We start from the raw sequence: 18,079 nt of genomic DNA, 5'->3' as shown, positions 1-18,079 counted from the left end.
TTGCTCTTTTTTCTTTTCTCCTCATCCTTCAGTCTACTCCTGCTTTCCTTTTCTTTCTCCCTTGTTTCCTCTCACTTTCTCTACCACACTAATTTCATTTTATCTCCTTTCCTTACACCAAGGATACGATGGTCTCTTTTGTTCACCTTTGTCTGTTCATATCTGCTGTCAACCCAATGTGAATCGGTAACTTCCTTGGTAATTTTTAAGATGATGATGTCCCTTCAATTCCACTATGCTGGAATATTTTTGGAAAGCCCTTACTGCACTTATTTAAATGTACAATCACTGTTTTTATGATGAAAATGAATAGCAAGGAAATAATGTCCTCATTTTAATAAGTGAATGTGGTCATTGTAAAAAGTTGAACGTTGAAATACAGTGATGCACATTAAATAATACAGGTAACTTTTTGTTTAAAAGAAGGTCTGGTTGGTCTGCTATAATAAATTCCTGCAAGGTAAATAGTGATGGGTTATTTAGAAAAAAGCTTAAATGTTTTAAACTATTGGCTTGGCTATAGTGATGATCTTGAATGTATATAGCACTTTTCATCCAAATGGAACCTAGAAAGTTTAAAAACATTACTGTGTGTGTAAAATATGTTCACATTGTGCATCTTTGAACTATAGCCACCTCTGGGGTGATATATGACAACTCTTCAGCAGCACATAAGAATACAACATAATACTTTAGGACAGGAAATGAAGAATACTGTGTCAGATTGAAATTACAGAGAGATTAAGTCTCCTTCTTTCATTTATAAATTCAAAAAAGTGGCAAGCACTCTTGATATATTTCGTATTTGCCATGCCTGATAGATCAGTTTAATCTTCTCTAAAAATAAAGGACTTAATGTTGTAAGATGTGTATTGCAATCACATTTTCATTCCAAATCTTCATACCACATTTGACAGATTTATATTCTTGAAAGCATTTCCTGGATGTTATGCATTCTGTGTGATATGATGTTTGAATCTCATAATTAGAGAAAATGAAGTGAGATATAGCTGTCTGATAGAGGAAGTGGTTAGTGCACAGTGTTTCAAATGCAGTTCTTAAAGTTTGTGATTGAAAGGGCTGCTGTAATTATACAGTACTTTTAATGAATTTTTCTTTTTACAGTGAGTTCCATGTATGATCGTTGTTTGTGTAGTCGTAGTCAATTATGTTTTTTGGAAAAAACACTACATTGAATTTTTCTCTCTGTTTAACCAGTGGAAAGCCAGATTAACTCCACTGAACCTAACAAAGTATATTTGTATTTACATCTACTTTTGTAAATCTTTGGCCATAGTTTTTTAAAGTTATTTTATAAGAAATAATGATGAAAAGCTATGTCATGTGGTCAGTAAGCTGCTGTTGTACGATGTCTTGTTTTCCAGCTAGAAAATCCAAGATATTTGCGAGAGAAGCCCATACCTCTGTCTCTGGTAGGTGTTATATTCCCTTGATGATTTTTGGAGGTAGACTGTATGTTGCCTTTTATATTTTTCACTTGAGAATGATTCTCCTCAAGGTAATGCTTTGAACTTTTAAATATGAACTTTCTCATTCAATAGATGACACCCAAAATAGGCTTGGGAAAAATTAGCACTTTTCGTGATGAACAGTCCCTGTTTCACATGCATGAAAAAGAGGTAAGATACTTCTCAAATATCTGGATCTTTAAATGTCCTAAAAAAAAAATTCATTCTAGTGAAATAAGTGATGTTTTGATCAGCAATCTCTGTTCTTTCTAAGAAGAAAGGGTATGTGATAAAAACAGTATATGTATACCAATGTAACTATGGATATGCTGGAAATCTTGCTTAAGACAATCTACTTCAAGGTCACTGAGTTTGTGCTAAGCAAATAAATTATTTTATAACAATTTAGGAAAAAATGACACCTTCAATATTTAAAGAAAAATTGTACATTGGTAGCCCTTAAAAATGTCAGTTAATTTCCTTTGGTCCTGCAAAGACTTACGGATCATTAACTTTCCCCACGTGATTAGTCCAATTACTAGAATCTGAGGAAGGTGTCATGGGATGTGGGAGGTGGACAAGAGACTTCAGGCTGTGAGAATTATTTCTGAAAATCTGTAATGTATTAAATAATGTACCACTTCCTATGAACATAAATTAGGGGTATAATGGATTCTGGTGAGATGAACAAAGCACTCAAGCTGATTGAAGCTGATTGATATGGCTGATATCTTCACCAGAGCTCCTGGATGGAATTTACAGTCTTATTATGTACAATGTGGGGCACATTATTCCTTGTACTATAAAACCAAATCCTTTAATACTGTAACAGGGAAATCTTTTTATGACATGCTTATATCTATATTATTGTGACATCTTTGCCATTCCATCTGTACATATTCTATTTCACTGATGCATGTTAGCGACTTGGAGACTGTAGGCACATACTGTGCATTTTATTATGCTCTGTCAGCCTAAGAAGCTGCTAGACTAGCAACTTGAAACTATTAGTGTTCTGAGGGTTAAACTTCCAAACCTTCAGCTAAGAGTTGAGATCCATAAAACTTGTACATTACATCAGCCTAAATATCCCACAGTTCTGTTTTCGTGTTGTTGTTTTGTTTGTGGCAGGTTACAGTATTCAATTTTTATTAATCAGGCCATGCATCAGATGATATACATGGTGTGTGGGATAAAAGTAGCAGGCTGCAAATTTTATTTATTTCAGTAACAGACTGGAGTGCGTGGGAGGGCAACTGTCTCCTCTACCCTACCCCTTTGCCCTCGAGCTATCAGGCAATTATTTGAGTCCAGTGTGGGATAGTTGAGTTTGCTGATCCTATGCCTAACCCCTGGATGGCCTGTAACTGGGAATTTGATGCTTGAGACCATTTGTGTGTGGGATGAGAAATGCAGATAGAGGTGACTCAGTCTATGTGAGACTCAATTACCCACTGCCCTGAGACCAACTGTGTCAGATGCCATTGGCTTCCTGGATGCTGTGCTTGGATGTGCTTGCACTGGATGCTCACTGCTAGTTGAAACATTTTTATAATTTTCCATTTTAAATTGTAACTAACCAAACAGGTCCTCAGGCTGGCATGGGAGAGTTTTAAAAAGCAAACAAATAACCTCCCCTTCCACTCTCTTGGATATTGGCCTATTTTACACAATGGGAAAATCCCTTCCTCTTCCTGACCCTGAAAAGGCAATCTGGCTAGGCCCATGGTGGACCAGGGAATTCTAGCCAGACAACTACAAAACAGGGTGAGTTTCGGTGAGTGCATGCTTTGTGTGCTGGCTTGTAGCTCACACTCAGGAGAAGGCCTCTTATTCCCCAAGAAGGAGGAGCTGCATGAACCAGTCAGCTGCTCCTACCTACCCTGAACAGGTCAATCAGAGCTTGAGAGGTATCACTGCAATACTGCCCATGGATACTCAGGCACCTTGCTACCACCTCTCCTTAACTTAGGGAAACCTTGTCTGTATCTGCCAGGGGTCAGCTCCCTGACTGTCCCAGTCACACGCAACACAGGTGCTCCCCTCTCAGACCATGTGGGCTCTGCTGTCCCTCATGCAGGCTAGCAATAGGAACACTGCAACCCCTGAGTCCTCTGAGCATCACCCTGTCTTGTCCAGCTCCTTATCCACTGAACACTCACAGAATTATTACACCTGCTCACAAAGGAACAGTGCAGTACAGCTTACTAGCTATACCTTAGACCCCATCTCTGCTTAACACACAGCACTTAGATATGTGTATAGTAAAAACAAGACCAAGTTTATTTAACAAAGAACAGAGTCAAATGATAGGAAACAGAAACATTGGAAACAGGGTGATATGTAGTACCAGAAATTACATTTTAGAGCCTAAACTAACAAGATGTCCTCTTGTCTAATAAGGTACTAGTTATCTCAAAGTCTTTCTCAGAGCATTTTTCAGGATGGCTGAGATTCTTTTCATGAGATTAGCCCACTGGCAACTTGCCTTCCCAGATGAAGGATAGAATCAAGGATGCCAGAGCATCTTTCTGCACCCCAGATAGATCAGACCAGTCCTTTTTTTCTTCACTTATCAAACAGGATTGTCACCCTGCTGTTTACCTATTCCTGTTAATTTTCCTTCTGAAGTCCCCTGAGGTTCTTTACCAGCCTTTGATTCAGTGTGCTTATTGTCTTGTATTGTAATACACATACATACACATATATAAGACAGGTGACCCACAGACTCCACCAGGAGGAAGGAAACATTTCTCTCTAGCTAACCATTGTGTATTGTGTCTTACAATACAAGACAATAAGCACACTGAATATACATATACATGATCTCCTTACATATTATCCATGCATACATTTCTCAAAAATTTTGATGACCACTGTGACACAGGCTTTCAGGAGAAATCTTCCATGACACACTTTGGTGAACTAGAATGTAAATACCAGACCCAGGGGATGCCTGTAAACTTTATGCACCCCTGTTCCCTCTGCCAGTTGCCATCAAGAGGTCCTTGGTCATAATCACCTACCCTTGTTCATGCTTTTCCTGTGTGCCCAGGAAGGCATACTTTCTATGTGCCCCCACCCTCCAAAACCTGAAAAGAGCTCTACTGTGTCCATCTCCTGCTGGTCCAACAGAAAACCTCACCCCTTGTTTGGTGGAGGGGGTAGTTCTTAATGACACTATAATAAATAGGATATTGATTGTTAACCAGTGATGTCTAGAACCTTAGCTAGTATAAATCCAGTTTTTCTCAACTATGTTTCTTTTATTATCCTTCATCAGAAATGGTTGGCATTTTTTGAGATGATAGATGTTTTGTATCCATGTCCAGATCTTTTCAGGTTATATCAAAGGAAAAACAATGCCTTTGTTGTTTGCATATGTTAGATCCACCTGCTTTTTGCTCCAGTTTTGATTCCATATTATTTTTGAACGTTTATTATTGGATGCTGTTCTAGTAATTTTTTCTTTAGAATATGTTTGTGAATAATTAAGAGGAAATGGTCACTTTTGGGTAGGTCTTGCATGTAATGAGATCTTTGCTTTTTAAGATGACATTCTGGTACTGGAATAAACATCTGATTACTACCATGTTTGAGCCCTGAAAGAGGGAGAAAGCTGTGAACCTGTTCATTTATTGCATCTAAGATTCATTTTGAATTTTTTTGTGGTTCTATGTGTTTCCACACCCTGGGTTTGTGTGTGTGTGCTCTACATGGAATGCCTTAATTTTTTGTGGCTTCTCTAAGAAGTTTGAAAATACATTGTGAGTTGGTGTGTAGCTTGAAATGTGTCCTGTAAACATCCTGGCCCAAAAAAGAATGGACTGTTTTGCTTAATAACCCAATGATAATTGTTTTGTGATACCCGCTCCTCCACCCCTCCATGCAGTAATGTTCGTTACAAACAGTACAGCAGAACTCTTATTATATGACTAGAATGATGGACATGAAACCTATTCTGCATATACAATTTTTTTTTCAAAGCAACGTATTAAAATTTGAGAACACCACTTTCATCTGACTAAAATAAATTCCCTTGTAAATGTGAGGTGAACTAGGTTAGCTTTTAAAAATCTGCACATTCGTACTTGATAGGTTTTTTCTTATAAAATGTTTTTCTTCCCTCACCCCCTTTTAAAAATTCATGTTGTATTTATTTTACCTTAATATGCCAAATCCTGCTTTTCTCAACAAATCTTAGTAGTCCTATTGATGTTATTATATTTTATTCATTTATTTTGAGTTTATAAAATATCAGTCTACTCTATGCTCTGGGCTCTCTCGTGTAAAGATTGTCTATATAAAATAAATACCTTGTATTTTATAGCAAGCTGCTCAGCTCACCATAATAATTACATGAGCATCAGACAAAAACAGTAAATATAATGAAACAAATTGCCCCCATTCAGCAGTCCTTCTCCAAATTCATAAGTAAAAAGATGGGCCTTGCACATTGTCCAGAAAGTTAATGACTCCAGAGCCAGTGGACCAAGTTGGGGGAAAGCAAATTCCATGACATATTTAAAAAATGGAAAACAAAAAAAGATTTACACATACTTAATTTTAAATCTATAAACTACACTGCTGAAAGTTTAAAGCACAAGTACGTAATTCAGTAAACTATCCATAAATACTTAGAACTGCATAGAACTCCAAATCTATTAGCCAGAGTTGGAAAGGATAGGGCCATCATCTGCAAACAATCAGTTCTCCTGCCTTTTGATACTGGATGTTTATAAGAACAATAAAACTTAGAAATGTCTTAACTTTATATATTTATTTGAGCATAAACTTTCGTGGGTAAAAACCTCACTTCTTCAGATGCATGGAGTGAAAATTACAGATGCAGACATAAATATACTGACACATGAAGAGAAGGGAGTTACCTCACAAATGGAGAACCAGTGTTGACTGGGCCAATTCGATCAGGGTGGATGTAGTCCACTCCCAACAGTAGATGAGGAGGTGTCAATTCCAGGAGAGGCAAAGCTGCTTCTGTAATGAGCCAGCCACTCCCAGCCCTTATTCAAGCCCTAATTAATGCCATGTACACTGGCCAAACCGGACAGTCCCTATGTAAAAGAATAAATGGACACAAATCGGACATCAGGAATGGTAACACACACAAGCCAGTGGGAGAACACTTCAGTCTCCCTGGACATTCTGTTACAGATTTGAAAATAGCTATAATTGAACAAAAAAACTTCAGAAGCAGACTTCAAAGAGAAACAGCAGAACTAAAATTAATTTGCAAATTTAACACCATTAATTTGGGCTTGAATAGGGGCTGGGAACGGCTGGCTCATTATAGAAGCAGCTTTGTCTCTCCTGGAATTGACACCTCCTCATCTACTGTTGGGAGTGGACTACATCCACCCTGATCGAATTGGCCCGGTCAACACTGGTTCTCCATTTGTGAGGTAACCCTTCTCTTCATGTGTCAGTATATTTATGTCTGCATCTATAACTTTCACTTCATGCATCTGAAGAAGTGAGGTTTTTACCCACGAAAGCTTATGCTCAGATAAATCTGTTAGTCTTTAAGGTGCCACCAGACTCCTTGTTGTTTTTGTGGATACAGATTAACACGGCTACCCTCTGATGCTTAACTTTATATGTACATGATGGCTAATCCTAAAACAATCAGTAGAAAAAAAAACCTTTGGCCTAGACATGAGGAAGAGCAAGACTGGGTGGCAACACTTCCATGACTAATGAGGGAATTAATCTGAAAAGCTGCTCCCTATCAACAACTACTAGTCCAACTTGATACTCGATCACACTGAGCAGGCTTGTGTAGACGTCACTTTTCCTGCCTTGCTTTGGTATTGCCTAGTCCTTTGGATTGGCAGTATTCAAAACCACCAGTTGTGCCAGGACATGGTAAGACAGGGTTTCATTAAAAGTGGAATAGAAAATAATAATAATAATCAGAAGCACACTTATGTCAGCTGAATAATATTGTGAACTCATGCAAATATCAGGAATTCACACTAAGAGCCTCTGTAAAACACTCAACAAGTGATTCTGTTGAAATTGCAAAGTCTCCTGCAAACCACACAGTGGGGGATCCAGTCCCTTTTGCTTATGGTACTGTACTGTGGACTATTTTTAACTTGAAAGTATTTCACAATCACCATATGCTTACTATTAACCAGGAGGCTTAAATGTGTTTTCTTCTTAGTTTGACTGTGAAGCTCAATTAAAAGTGAGGCCTTTTCATTTAGAGTATGGGAATATATTAACAGAAAAGTGCTGTACAGCTGTACGAAGGAAAGTTTTTCTAAAGTTTTAGCTTTTTTTCAACTTCTTTGTGGTAAAAGGGGAGAGCATTAAATAAAATAACTGTGGTTTTTTGTTTTTAACCTTTAGCCCTTCATTCATAAACCTTCCCTGCACCTGTTTTAACTCTCTAATGCCAAACACATGGCCGTTTTCAATGATAACCACATCACAGAGTTGTTCAAATGTGAGCATCATCAGGCAGTGGTTTGTAGTAGTTTTTTCCCCAATGCTTCTGACATGGATTAAACCATTTGGGAAACTGTCATCACTGAAAAATCTTGGATTCAGACAAGGAAGAGGCAACAAAACAAGGGCAGATCAGTTTTCAGCAGTTCAGAGCAACTGAGAACAGATGGCAGGAATGGTTTATCTTGAGAAATAGGCAAGCTCCCTTTGAACTTCACCTCCACCCATCCTGAATGCCACTCACCCGTAGAGTGAAAAAAGGAGTGAAGTCCTTATTTATGTTTTTCAAAAACACAAAACTGATTATGTTGCTAAAATTTGATTTTGAACCTCTTGTGGAGTAGAAAACAAATCTATTTATATGAATCTACTATTATTTTAGTGGTTGTTGGTAACCCCCAATCAATTTACTTGACATAAAATACTTCATTTTGGAACTACTTTGTGTTTTTTTTAATTGTTTCTTTAATTATTTCTTCTATTCCATATTTTTTCAGTTTCACATTTTTTATTCTTTGCTAGAACATTTTTTATCTTTGTTGTCTTTATTATCTCTCTACAACAGAATTTTTTCCCCCAGTAAGCAAGGTATCTAAACTCAGTACATGCTCAGCAGATCTGAAGCAAGCATATTTTAAGTCACTTAACATTCTGCTTTTCTAATGTTACTAGAATGCAAATAACTTGCAATAAAAAAATTTGTCAAGAGACAAACTTTTATTTATTTATTCTTTTAATCTAAAGGTTATTATAGTATAACCACGAATTCTACTGTAAGAGTATTTACAGGGCTTGTGAAGGTAGTCTCATTATATTCTCTATAGTGCTGCTTACTCGATTGTAGATGAGGCAATTATTGAAGGCTATGTTGGGTGTAACAATTATGTTATGAAGCTTGATATGTGACTTGTGAGACAAGGAAGGGAAGTATGCAGTGTAGTTGTAGCCATGTTGGTTCCAGGATATAAAAGCTACATCGACACTGTGCACCTCACAAAAATGCGTCTCTGCTTCTGCAACTGCGCCGTTATAAGTTACACTGTGTCGCTGCTCTTTATTGCCGGGAGAGAGCTCTCCCGGTGACAAATAAAACCACTTCGGGCGGACGCCAGGAGCACAGCTCCCGCTGACGAAGCGCTATCCACACCAGCACTTTTCGTAGTTAAAACTTTTGTCATTCAGGGGCTGCTGTTTCACACCCCTGAGCAACAAAAGTTTTAATGATGAAAGTACCAGTGTAGACAAAGCCTAAGGGCTTGTCTACATTACCCACAGGATCAATGGGCAGCGATCAATGCAGCGGGGGTCGATTTATCGCGTCTAGTCTAGATGCGATAAATCGATGGCCAAGCGCTCTCCCTTTGACTCCGGTACTCCACCGGAGCGAGAGCTGCAGGCGGAGTTGACGGGGGAGTGTCAGCTGTCGACTTACCACAGTGAAGACACCACGGTGAGTAGATCTAAGTACGTCGACTTCAGCTACGTTATTCAGTATGTGGCTGAAGTTGCGTAACTTAGATCGATCCCCGCCCCCAGTGTAGACCAGGCCTTAGAGAGACAAGGTGGACGATGTAATCTCTTTTATTGGACCAACTTCTGTTGGTGAGAGAGGCAAGCTTTTGATCCACACAAAGGCCTATGGCTGCAGAGGTGTTAATGGGCCACTTTACCTTGAAGGATCCCTTACAATATATGCTAACTACTTATGCTAAACAATCTGTTCCACCTTACAGTTTGCGATGATGCTGGTCGTTCCTTTTTCAGACTGGAGGAAGAGCTCTGTGTAGCTCAAAAGCTTCTCTCTCTCACCAACAGAAGTTGGTCCAATAAAAGATATTACCTGATCCACCTTTGTCTCTCTAAGTAAAGAAAAGTTCAGTTTTTACAGTTTGTCATTTGATTATGGTTGTAGTTCTGACATTTCATGTTTTGATCTTGGACTCCTGTGCTAAACTTTTTGTTGTGTGCCGTGCTGGGCTTAAAAAGGACCACGCAGGTGTCTTCCCCACCTACTGTGTTTTGGCTCTGCCTGTGAGATACTGTCAGTTTGTCTGTTCATGTAGGCAGCTTGGCTGGTGGGTGTGGGTGAGTGTGGTGGGGAATACAGAGGTCTGGGGGCTCTGATATCCAGAAATGATGTGGTGATGAGAGGAACTTGTGTTGAGGGCAGTGGGTAATTTTCCTTGGGAGGTATGGAATGTTTGCTGGGTAACTTACCCTGGTTTGCCATGTGGGGTGAATGGTGAGAGAGTTCATGGTGAGGAGAGAGGAGAGCTGAAGAATGGGTGGGTAGTTGTACAGCCATGGAGGATTGGGTGAAGGGGAACTTTTTCCCTGGAAGGGGATTTTAATGGTTAGAAATTGGAGGATGGTGATGGGGGAGAATTTTGTACCTATTGGGGAATGTATTCTGTACAAGAAATGGCCCTTTTTCAACTAAGTGACTATGTGAACTTATTTTTGTAACAATCATCCTCTGATTTCTCCGTTGGCATATGGTAGATCTCACTTGTTGTATCATATGTACAATTGGATTATAAGTAGGGCCCTACCAAATTCACGGTCCATTTTGATCAATTTAATGATCATAGGATTTAAAAAATCGTAAATTTCATGATTTCAACTATTTAAATCTGAAATTTCACCGAGTTGTAATTGTAGGGATCCTAACCCAAAAAGGAGTTGTGTTTGTGTGTGTGTGTGTGTGGGTGTCGCAAGGTTATTGTAGCAGGGGTTGCGGTACTGCTACCTTTACTTCTGCGCCGCTTCTGGCGGTGTTGCTGCCTTCAGAGCTGAGCAGCTGGAAAGTGGTGGCTGCTTCCCGGGAGCCCAGCTCTGAAGGCAGAGCCGCCGCCAGCAGCAGCAGCAGCGCTGATGTAAGGATGGCACAGTATGGTATTGCCACCCTTCTGAGCTTCTGCCTGCAGAGCTGGGCCCTCAGTCAGCAGCTGCCACGCTGCGGCTGTCCAGCTCTGAAGGCAGCAGCGCAGAAGGAAGGATGGCATGGTATGGTATTACCTCCGTGCTGCTGCTGCTCTCCGGCTGCCCAGCTCTGAAGGCAGCACAGAAGTAAGGGGGGTGGCAATATCCCCTAAAATAACCTTGTGACCCCCCTGCAACTCCCTTTTGGATCAAGACCCACAGTTTGGTCTCCCCCATGAAATCTATACAGTATAGGGTAAAAGCTCACAAAAGACCAAAGTTCACAGTCTGTGATGTGTTTCTCATGGCCATGAATTTGTTAGGGCCCTAATTATAAGCTCCTTATTGCAGGGACTTTCTTTGTTTCTCTTCAGAGCCTAGCACATTTTTGGTACTACCGTAATATAAAAAATGATTCATCTGCATCTAGGTATAAAAACCATGCTTCTGTGACATTTTTATAGTTAAATGTCTACAGGTTCTGAGATGTTGAAAATGGAGTAACTCTGTCACCTTGTGGACACTTTGACCTGCATTTTGAGGATTAGCAAATGTAGAGTCCATCCCTCATTCAAGAGGGAGAGAGAAGAAATGGGTTGACAGGTGAGTAGAAATGGAGGGCTACAGAAACTGAGACTCAGATTAAAGAGAACAATGATAAGAAAAATGTGAAGTTAACGAAGCGAGAGAATTATAGAAGAAAAATGAACAAAGCATTTTAGAAAGATGAAAATGATAGAAAAATAATTCAGTGGATATGGACATTGAACAAGAGTGAAGGAAAAAAATGCATCAAGCAGTGGAAGGCTGGCTGGAGGACCGAGATATGGTCTTAAGTCTGGCAGTTTGACTCACCAGACTGGCTTCTCCTTTCATTAGTTTTATGAAGTGGTCAGTGTGAATGAACTTTTTAAAGATTTTGATTCTTCCTCTTAATAGCTTTATTCCATGGGAAAATATTTAAACATACGAATTAGACATTTAATGCATACTTGATTAAGAGCAATTAATAAAAACTAATTTGGTGACAGCATTCTAAAGGATGACTCTTGTAATTAACTTGAGCTTTTAAAAATGTAGAATTAAAATTGCTATGCTTTGGGCTACATCACAGAGTAAACATTTTTCTCTTAATTAAAAATAGATATTTTTGTCATTTTTGCCAAGAATGTTATAAACTCTGTCAGCATTGTTTTCCTGAGCATTATAATAGGGTGTGTGTGTGTGTGTGTTTTGTTCATATAGAATAAATGAGCAAAGAATAAAGTTATATAGAATAAAAATAAAACACACAACACACATGCGGAACCTTAAGAGCCTGAAGCCTGGGCGAAAAGGTTTAAGCTGATCTTTGTTGCTGTATTGTTGTTTCCTCATACATGGACATTCAAATTAGGAGAATCATTATGCTGTGACTTACATACACACGTTTTAATCTCTATTATTGAATACTACTGTTTCACCTGTGGGTGGGAAAAGCTTGAGGATTGCAGAAAGTAACATATTCCTGTGTCTCTTCACAGTATCCGCATGACAGGTGCCTCACTCCTGCAGACCTTATGAAATGTACAGGAGTAGGGTGAGTGCCTCAGTCTCTTGATGAGCTTTAGGAATTTGTTGAAGGGGCCCTCTCTAGCCCATTAGAGTGCTCTTCAGGGGCCACCTTCTATGAAAGGTTTAGGAAGCTTGCTTATTCCAGACATACCTAAATTGAATAGTTTGACCCCTGGCTTTCGAATTCATTTTGGTTTTTAATCCAAAATAGCACAAATCCAAAGATTGAGAGGGCTCACTGTGAGGCTCATCCTTTTCCACCAGCACCTGAAAATGGTATGGGGGGAATTGTGATTTCAGGGGTGGGGAATTTTTTGAAGAGCAGGGGATTTGTGGTGGGTTATATTAAATTGCTGTTCTTATGATGTATTTTTTTTAGGACTTGTCTACATGTGGCGTTGTACTGGTTTAAATTAAGACGTTATTTTAAACTCTTAGTTAAACCAGTGAAAAAGGCTGTGTGGACACTTTTATTTCAATTTAAACCAGGCTTCTTTAGGCCATGTCTACACTACAAAATTATGTCAACCTAACTTACGTTGGCATACAGCCACCACAGTTATTAAATTGCTTGCGTGTGTGAACACTTGGCTCCTTGTGTCAGCAGTGCACGTTCTCACCAGGAGTACTTGTATCAATTGTATTGTCAGTTTGGGGTATTGTGGGATGGCTCCTGAAAGCCTGTAACAGTTGACATAAGTGGTGTGTCCACTGACACTGCGTCGACATAATTATATTTACTGTGACTCTACACAAGTGGGAGAGGTGGTGTTACTACATTGGCATAGAGAAGCACTTACATTGGCAGGAGCCAGATTTAAATGAAGACACTTTCACAGCTACCTAGATGCAACTCAGCATACATCGACCTAATCACGTAAAGTAGAGCAACCCTTACGTTTACCTTACATTTAATTAGGACTAAATAATGTACACCAAAATAAAAATGTGTATATAGGGTTTCTACTACTTCAACTAAACTAGTTTATTTTAAATTCATACAAGAGTGTGAGCAGACAAGGCCAAAGTACATAAAAAGTATATGCATGGCTCGGTGCCCTTTTTTAGAATTTCTGACATGCAGAATCAATAAATTATGGACTCCTATTTAGGCATTTAATGCGGCTGATGATCATATGTAGGCTTGTCCAATTCCGCTGAGTCTAGTAAAAAGAGTGGGAGGGAAGGAGTTGTGATGGACCTCACAAAGCCTGTTATGGCTTATGTATAGGTTGGTCTTTATTTTTTCCAATGTGCATTACTTTGCACGTATTAATATTGAATTTCATCTGCCATTTTGTTGCTCGGTCACCCAGTTTTATGAGATCATTTTGTAACTCTTTGCAGTCAGCTTTGGACTTAACCATCTCGAGCAATTTTGTATTGTCTGCAAACTTTGCCACCTCACTGTTTACCCTCTTTTCCAGATCACTGATGAAAATGTTGAACATTGCAGGCCCACGACAAATTCTTGTGTGACTCCACTATTAACCTCTTTCCACTGTAAAAATTGACCATTTATTCCTACCCTTTGTTTCCTATCTTTTAGCCAGTTACTGATGCATGAAAGTATCTTCCCTCTTATCCCATGACTGTTAACTTTGCTTAAGAGCCTTTTGGTGAGGAATCTTCTCAAAAGCTTTCTGAAAGTCCAAGTTCGCTATATCAATTAGATCACCTTTGTCCATATGCTTGCTGACACCCTCAAAGAATTCAGATAGATTAGGGAGGCATGATTTCCCTTTACAAAACCATATCTCTTGTTCATGTGATTTCTGATCCACTAAGTTTCCACAAAACTTTACTTACAAAAGTAGTCCTATTGACTTCAAAGTCACTGAAATCTCATTTTTATGTGCTTTAACCCTTCAGTGTTGATCTTAGTAAAGCCAAAAACTTATTTTAGTATTAGATTGGAATGGCACAGAAATAATAGAGCTACAGGCAATGTACAGCCAGGATGAGAAACATTTTTCCAAACTGACTTTCTAACTTCTATAATTTACTAATATTGATACTGCTGGTAATAGATTTTTAACAATGCTGTATGTGCCACGTAAGTGACATTTACTTTCCAGATCAATATAATTTTTCTATAATAAAAAAAATAGAGTGGAAATTCTGAGATGAATTGTGATTTTCCCTAAAACCTAGTTTGAATAACTATTTTAAATGTTCAAAAGACTATTAGAGAATATGGTATAAGATGAATATTATAGGAATATATTGGCATAACAGCCAAAAATGTTGTATTGCTTGGTAGAAACAAAACAGAGTACAGAGAAAGTAGCACAACATAGCACTAACGAATGCTTATTTAGCAGCCTAAGCTGGTACAATGTATAAAAAAATGTATTCTGAATACATTCTTTCCATTCATTTAGCACAAATAAATTGTTTGGTTTCACTTTTAAAAAAAAGAAATTGCAATATAATGGTCAAAATGTGGAAACTGTGAAAAATGAATGTAGTGACAATAGTTGGATGTTTTAGTAGATACCGATATGGATGAAATGGAACAAAGACTCAGAGATGGATGGAATACACATTAGAAAACAATGAAAAGCAAATTTGTGGGTTTCAGTTGTATGTATATTTGGTGCATAGAAACTGGGTTATTATAGTTTTTCTAATTTCTGCTACATCGATGAATCATTGGGATTTCTGTTGCTTAATTAGTGTTTGGGGTGACAGATGAACTGTCAAATAACTTGATTTAGGCAGAGGGATAATTGTCTGCTTACTCCTCTACTCACTATGGCTTTGATCCTGCAGGGGGCTGAGCACACACAAATGCTACTCACTTCAATGGGAGTTGAGGGAACTCAGGACTTGGCAGAATTGAATACAATAGGAACTTTCACTTAGGCCCTGATCCTGCAATCTGGACTGATTTTTCCCTCTGTCACCCTTTGAAGCCAATAAAATTCTGTGTGGGCACAAGATTCCACCTGCATGATCAACTTTCAGGATTGGAACCTTAAGCACTAAAGAGGATGCAATTTGTTGCATTTTAGAACTCTATTTTTTTTTCTGTTTATCAAGATTTGCTACTGTATGTGAACTTTGACCGTTAAACATTTCAGGCTTTTTGGCACTTACTGATCCTCAAGTGTCTTCGCTACAAGTGGCAGAGAATGTTCATGATGTATAAGAAGTAGGACAGTTGTCACTCCAAATAAAACTATTGAATGTTCTTTTACTGCAGCATTTAAGAATTTCTTAAAATATTTAATATGATGTGCTGTTGTGAATACAATTATTTTAAATGACTAAATTTGATCAGGGACAAAACTAATCATTGACTTCAAAAAAATGTCCCTTAAAGTGGAAATCTGACAATATTAAAAATTAAAACAAAAACTTTAGATGGCATTTTCTTTTTTGAAAGACATGAAACAGCTCTCCATGTAAATTATGAAGCGACAATGGCTCTAAATTTTTAATTAATTTATAAGTACAAAAAAGATGTAAAATCCCTTTGGCATTGGTTTGGAGAAATATACTAGATACTTTCTTGTTTGGGAAAATAATGGCAGATTGAAAACATCAACTTTAGAGCAAACATTTTTATTTTGGGACATTTAAAAATCATGTCTGGTTAATTCATAATTTGAGTGGCTATCACATTGCGTATTGTATAAACATGTCCTTTACAAAAATTTTAAAAATGAAAAACATCCATATGCTGCCATATAAATAATGAATATATGAGGCCCTTACTTTTTGAATTGACAATGAAAATTTTAAACCTTCCAAAATTTTCCTAGTGAAATTTTAATTTTCTTCTTTTAATTTCCTGGTGAAAACTATAAATTATTAAAATGCAATTATATGGAAAAGGAGTTGCATACCAAGCAGCTCTTTTTATTGTGATTTTGGAATGTAGTTAAAATTGCTTAATAGCAGTTTTATTTTTGCTGAGGTATGGCACCAGTCTTGCAAAAACTGACACATATACTTAACTTGATGAGTTGTCCCATCCATGTAGGTAGAACCAGTGGTTCTCAACATGTGGCCTGTGGGCCACTTGCGGCCCAGTCAGCACACAGCTGCGGCCCATGTGACATCCTCAGGACCATACAGGTAGTATTGGATGTGGCCCACAATGGTAAATAGGTTGAGAACCACTGAGGTAGACCCGTTAGATCTGTGAAGCTTTTCTGTCTGTGCAGATAGAATTGTAGGGTTAAGCCCAAAACTAGATAGCTATGATTTCAAAATGACAATTGCCAAAAATTATTTCTATAACAGAAATATGTATTTTAAGTAATTTAATTTTAATATCTTCCTATATCTAACGTTATAGTACCATGTGAGTTCTGTCAGTAAATGAAATAATGTGTAGAGGTTTTTTTAATTGTACTGATACTTTCTGATATCACTTGAAAAACATCAAGATTCTGTGGCCTGCGTAGTGCAGGAGGTCGGATTAGATGATCATAATGGTCCCTTCTGACCTTAGTATCTATGATTCTATAAGAAAAATGCCCCAGGTTAATGCAAATTCCAGATGGAAAAGCTGCTTTTATTGTGCATTATATTCTATTAGGAAGAATATTATTTATGGCTACCTTTAATTTGTAGAATGTGTTTGAAAATCTGATAGTTTTATAAATTTAAAACAAGTAGAAATATAGGCAAAAAAAATCTGTGCTCTCTAAAAGAATCATTTTTGGAAAATTCAAAAATTTACAACAATGGAGAAGCACAGTACCCTCAACACAGGAAAAAAATTAGTTTTGCATATAGCAAAAAACAATCTATATGCTAAACTCAGATGGCTTGTTTGTTTATATAGAAACACAGATTCATCAAATGGAATGAGTCAAACCTCTGAGAGGTGCACCAGTAGGTTAGTGATTAGATACTCTGTGGGCCCAGGAGGAAAAGATATGGTATGATTTGGCTTGATCAGCCTGTTACACAAAGTCAAGGACTTCTCCTTAAGTCTTTAGCTGTGAAGGAAACCTGACTTTCCAACAGAGTATCAACTTTGTCAAGGATACCTTCATCTTGTTCCTTGATAAATTATTTGCAGAGTAGTTTGGTGTGGCAATGTAAGCTTTACTGTAGTCATTCATTCCACTGCTGGTGCAGCTTAGACATACTCCTTTTCTTTTTGCCGTTACAGACTAACACGGCTGCTACTCTGAAACCTTAGACATACTGTAGTTTTTAACCTCACAGGAATTTTAACATGATATTATATGTAAAATCATCTACATTGAAGCAGCCCCCCTCGTTAAATCTTGAGATTGTCTCCTGTTATCCTTCAGACAGCTTTATCCTAAATAGTTTAGGCAAAGGATACAGGCTGTGGACCTTCTTACAGCTCTTGCAGAGAGTAGCTTTTTTTTTGCTTAAGGCCTAAAGATCAGTCAGCTGTCATGTACAAAGCACCCTTAGAGCGCCATGCTGGAGTTGCAAAGAAGTCAGCTCCACTGCACTTTAAGCTAAGGTCTGTGCTGTGGTCATGGTTGAGATTTTGTTCTTGACATACACGAGTCTCACTGCAGTTCTTTGTGTTGCAGGAAATTTTTCTGTTAATATGTCTTGCCTCTTTTAGGCTTCAGGATGTTTCAGGTCTTGTATTTCTATTGGAAAGAATACAGTCAGAGTGATAAATAAACTTATGCCAAAAAAGGAGGTATTTTGTT

At 38.1% G+C, this 18,079-nt stretch overlaps 1 protein-coding gene across 4 annotated transcripts in view; it reads left to right on the top strand.

Annotated features, from left to right (window-relative positions):
• The window catches only part of CEP112 (centrosomal protein 112), a 357,759-nt gene that overhangs the window by 39,518 nt on the left and 300,162 nt on the right, over positions 1-18,079 (top strand). For 3 of the 4 annotated variants that reach the window (XR_014714068.1, XM_084647481.1, XM_084647479.1), the window contains exons 7-8: positions 1,386-1,433; positions 1,563-1,640. The exons of the other annotated variant lie outside the window; for it this stretch is intronic. Coding sequence is in view for 2 of the 3 variants with exons in the window: in XM_084647481.1 (XP_084503607.1) it covers positions 1,386-1,433; positions 1,563-1,640 (126 nt within the window). In the remaining variant the exon portion in view is untranslated. The remainder of the gene's footprint in view (positions 1-1,385; positions 1,434-1,562; positions 1,641-18,079) is intronic. 4 annotated transcript variants of the gene reach the window in all.

Source organism: Lepidochelys olivacea, assembly GCF_965140295.1.
Source record: "Lepidochelys olivacea isolate rLepOli2 genome assembly, chromosome: 14".
Classification (NCBI taxonomy): domain Eukaryota; kingdom Metazoa; phylum Chordata; order Testudines; family Cheloniidae; genus Lepidochelys; species Lepidochelys olivacea.
Note: the sequence above shows the minus strand (reverse complement) of the source record. Positions and strands in the feature narration are given on the sequence as shown.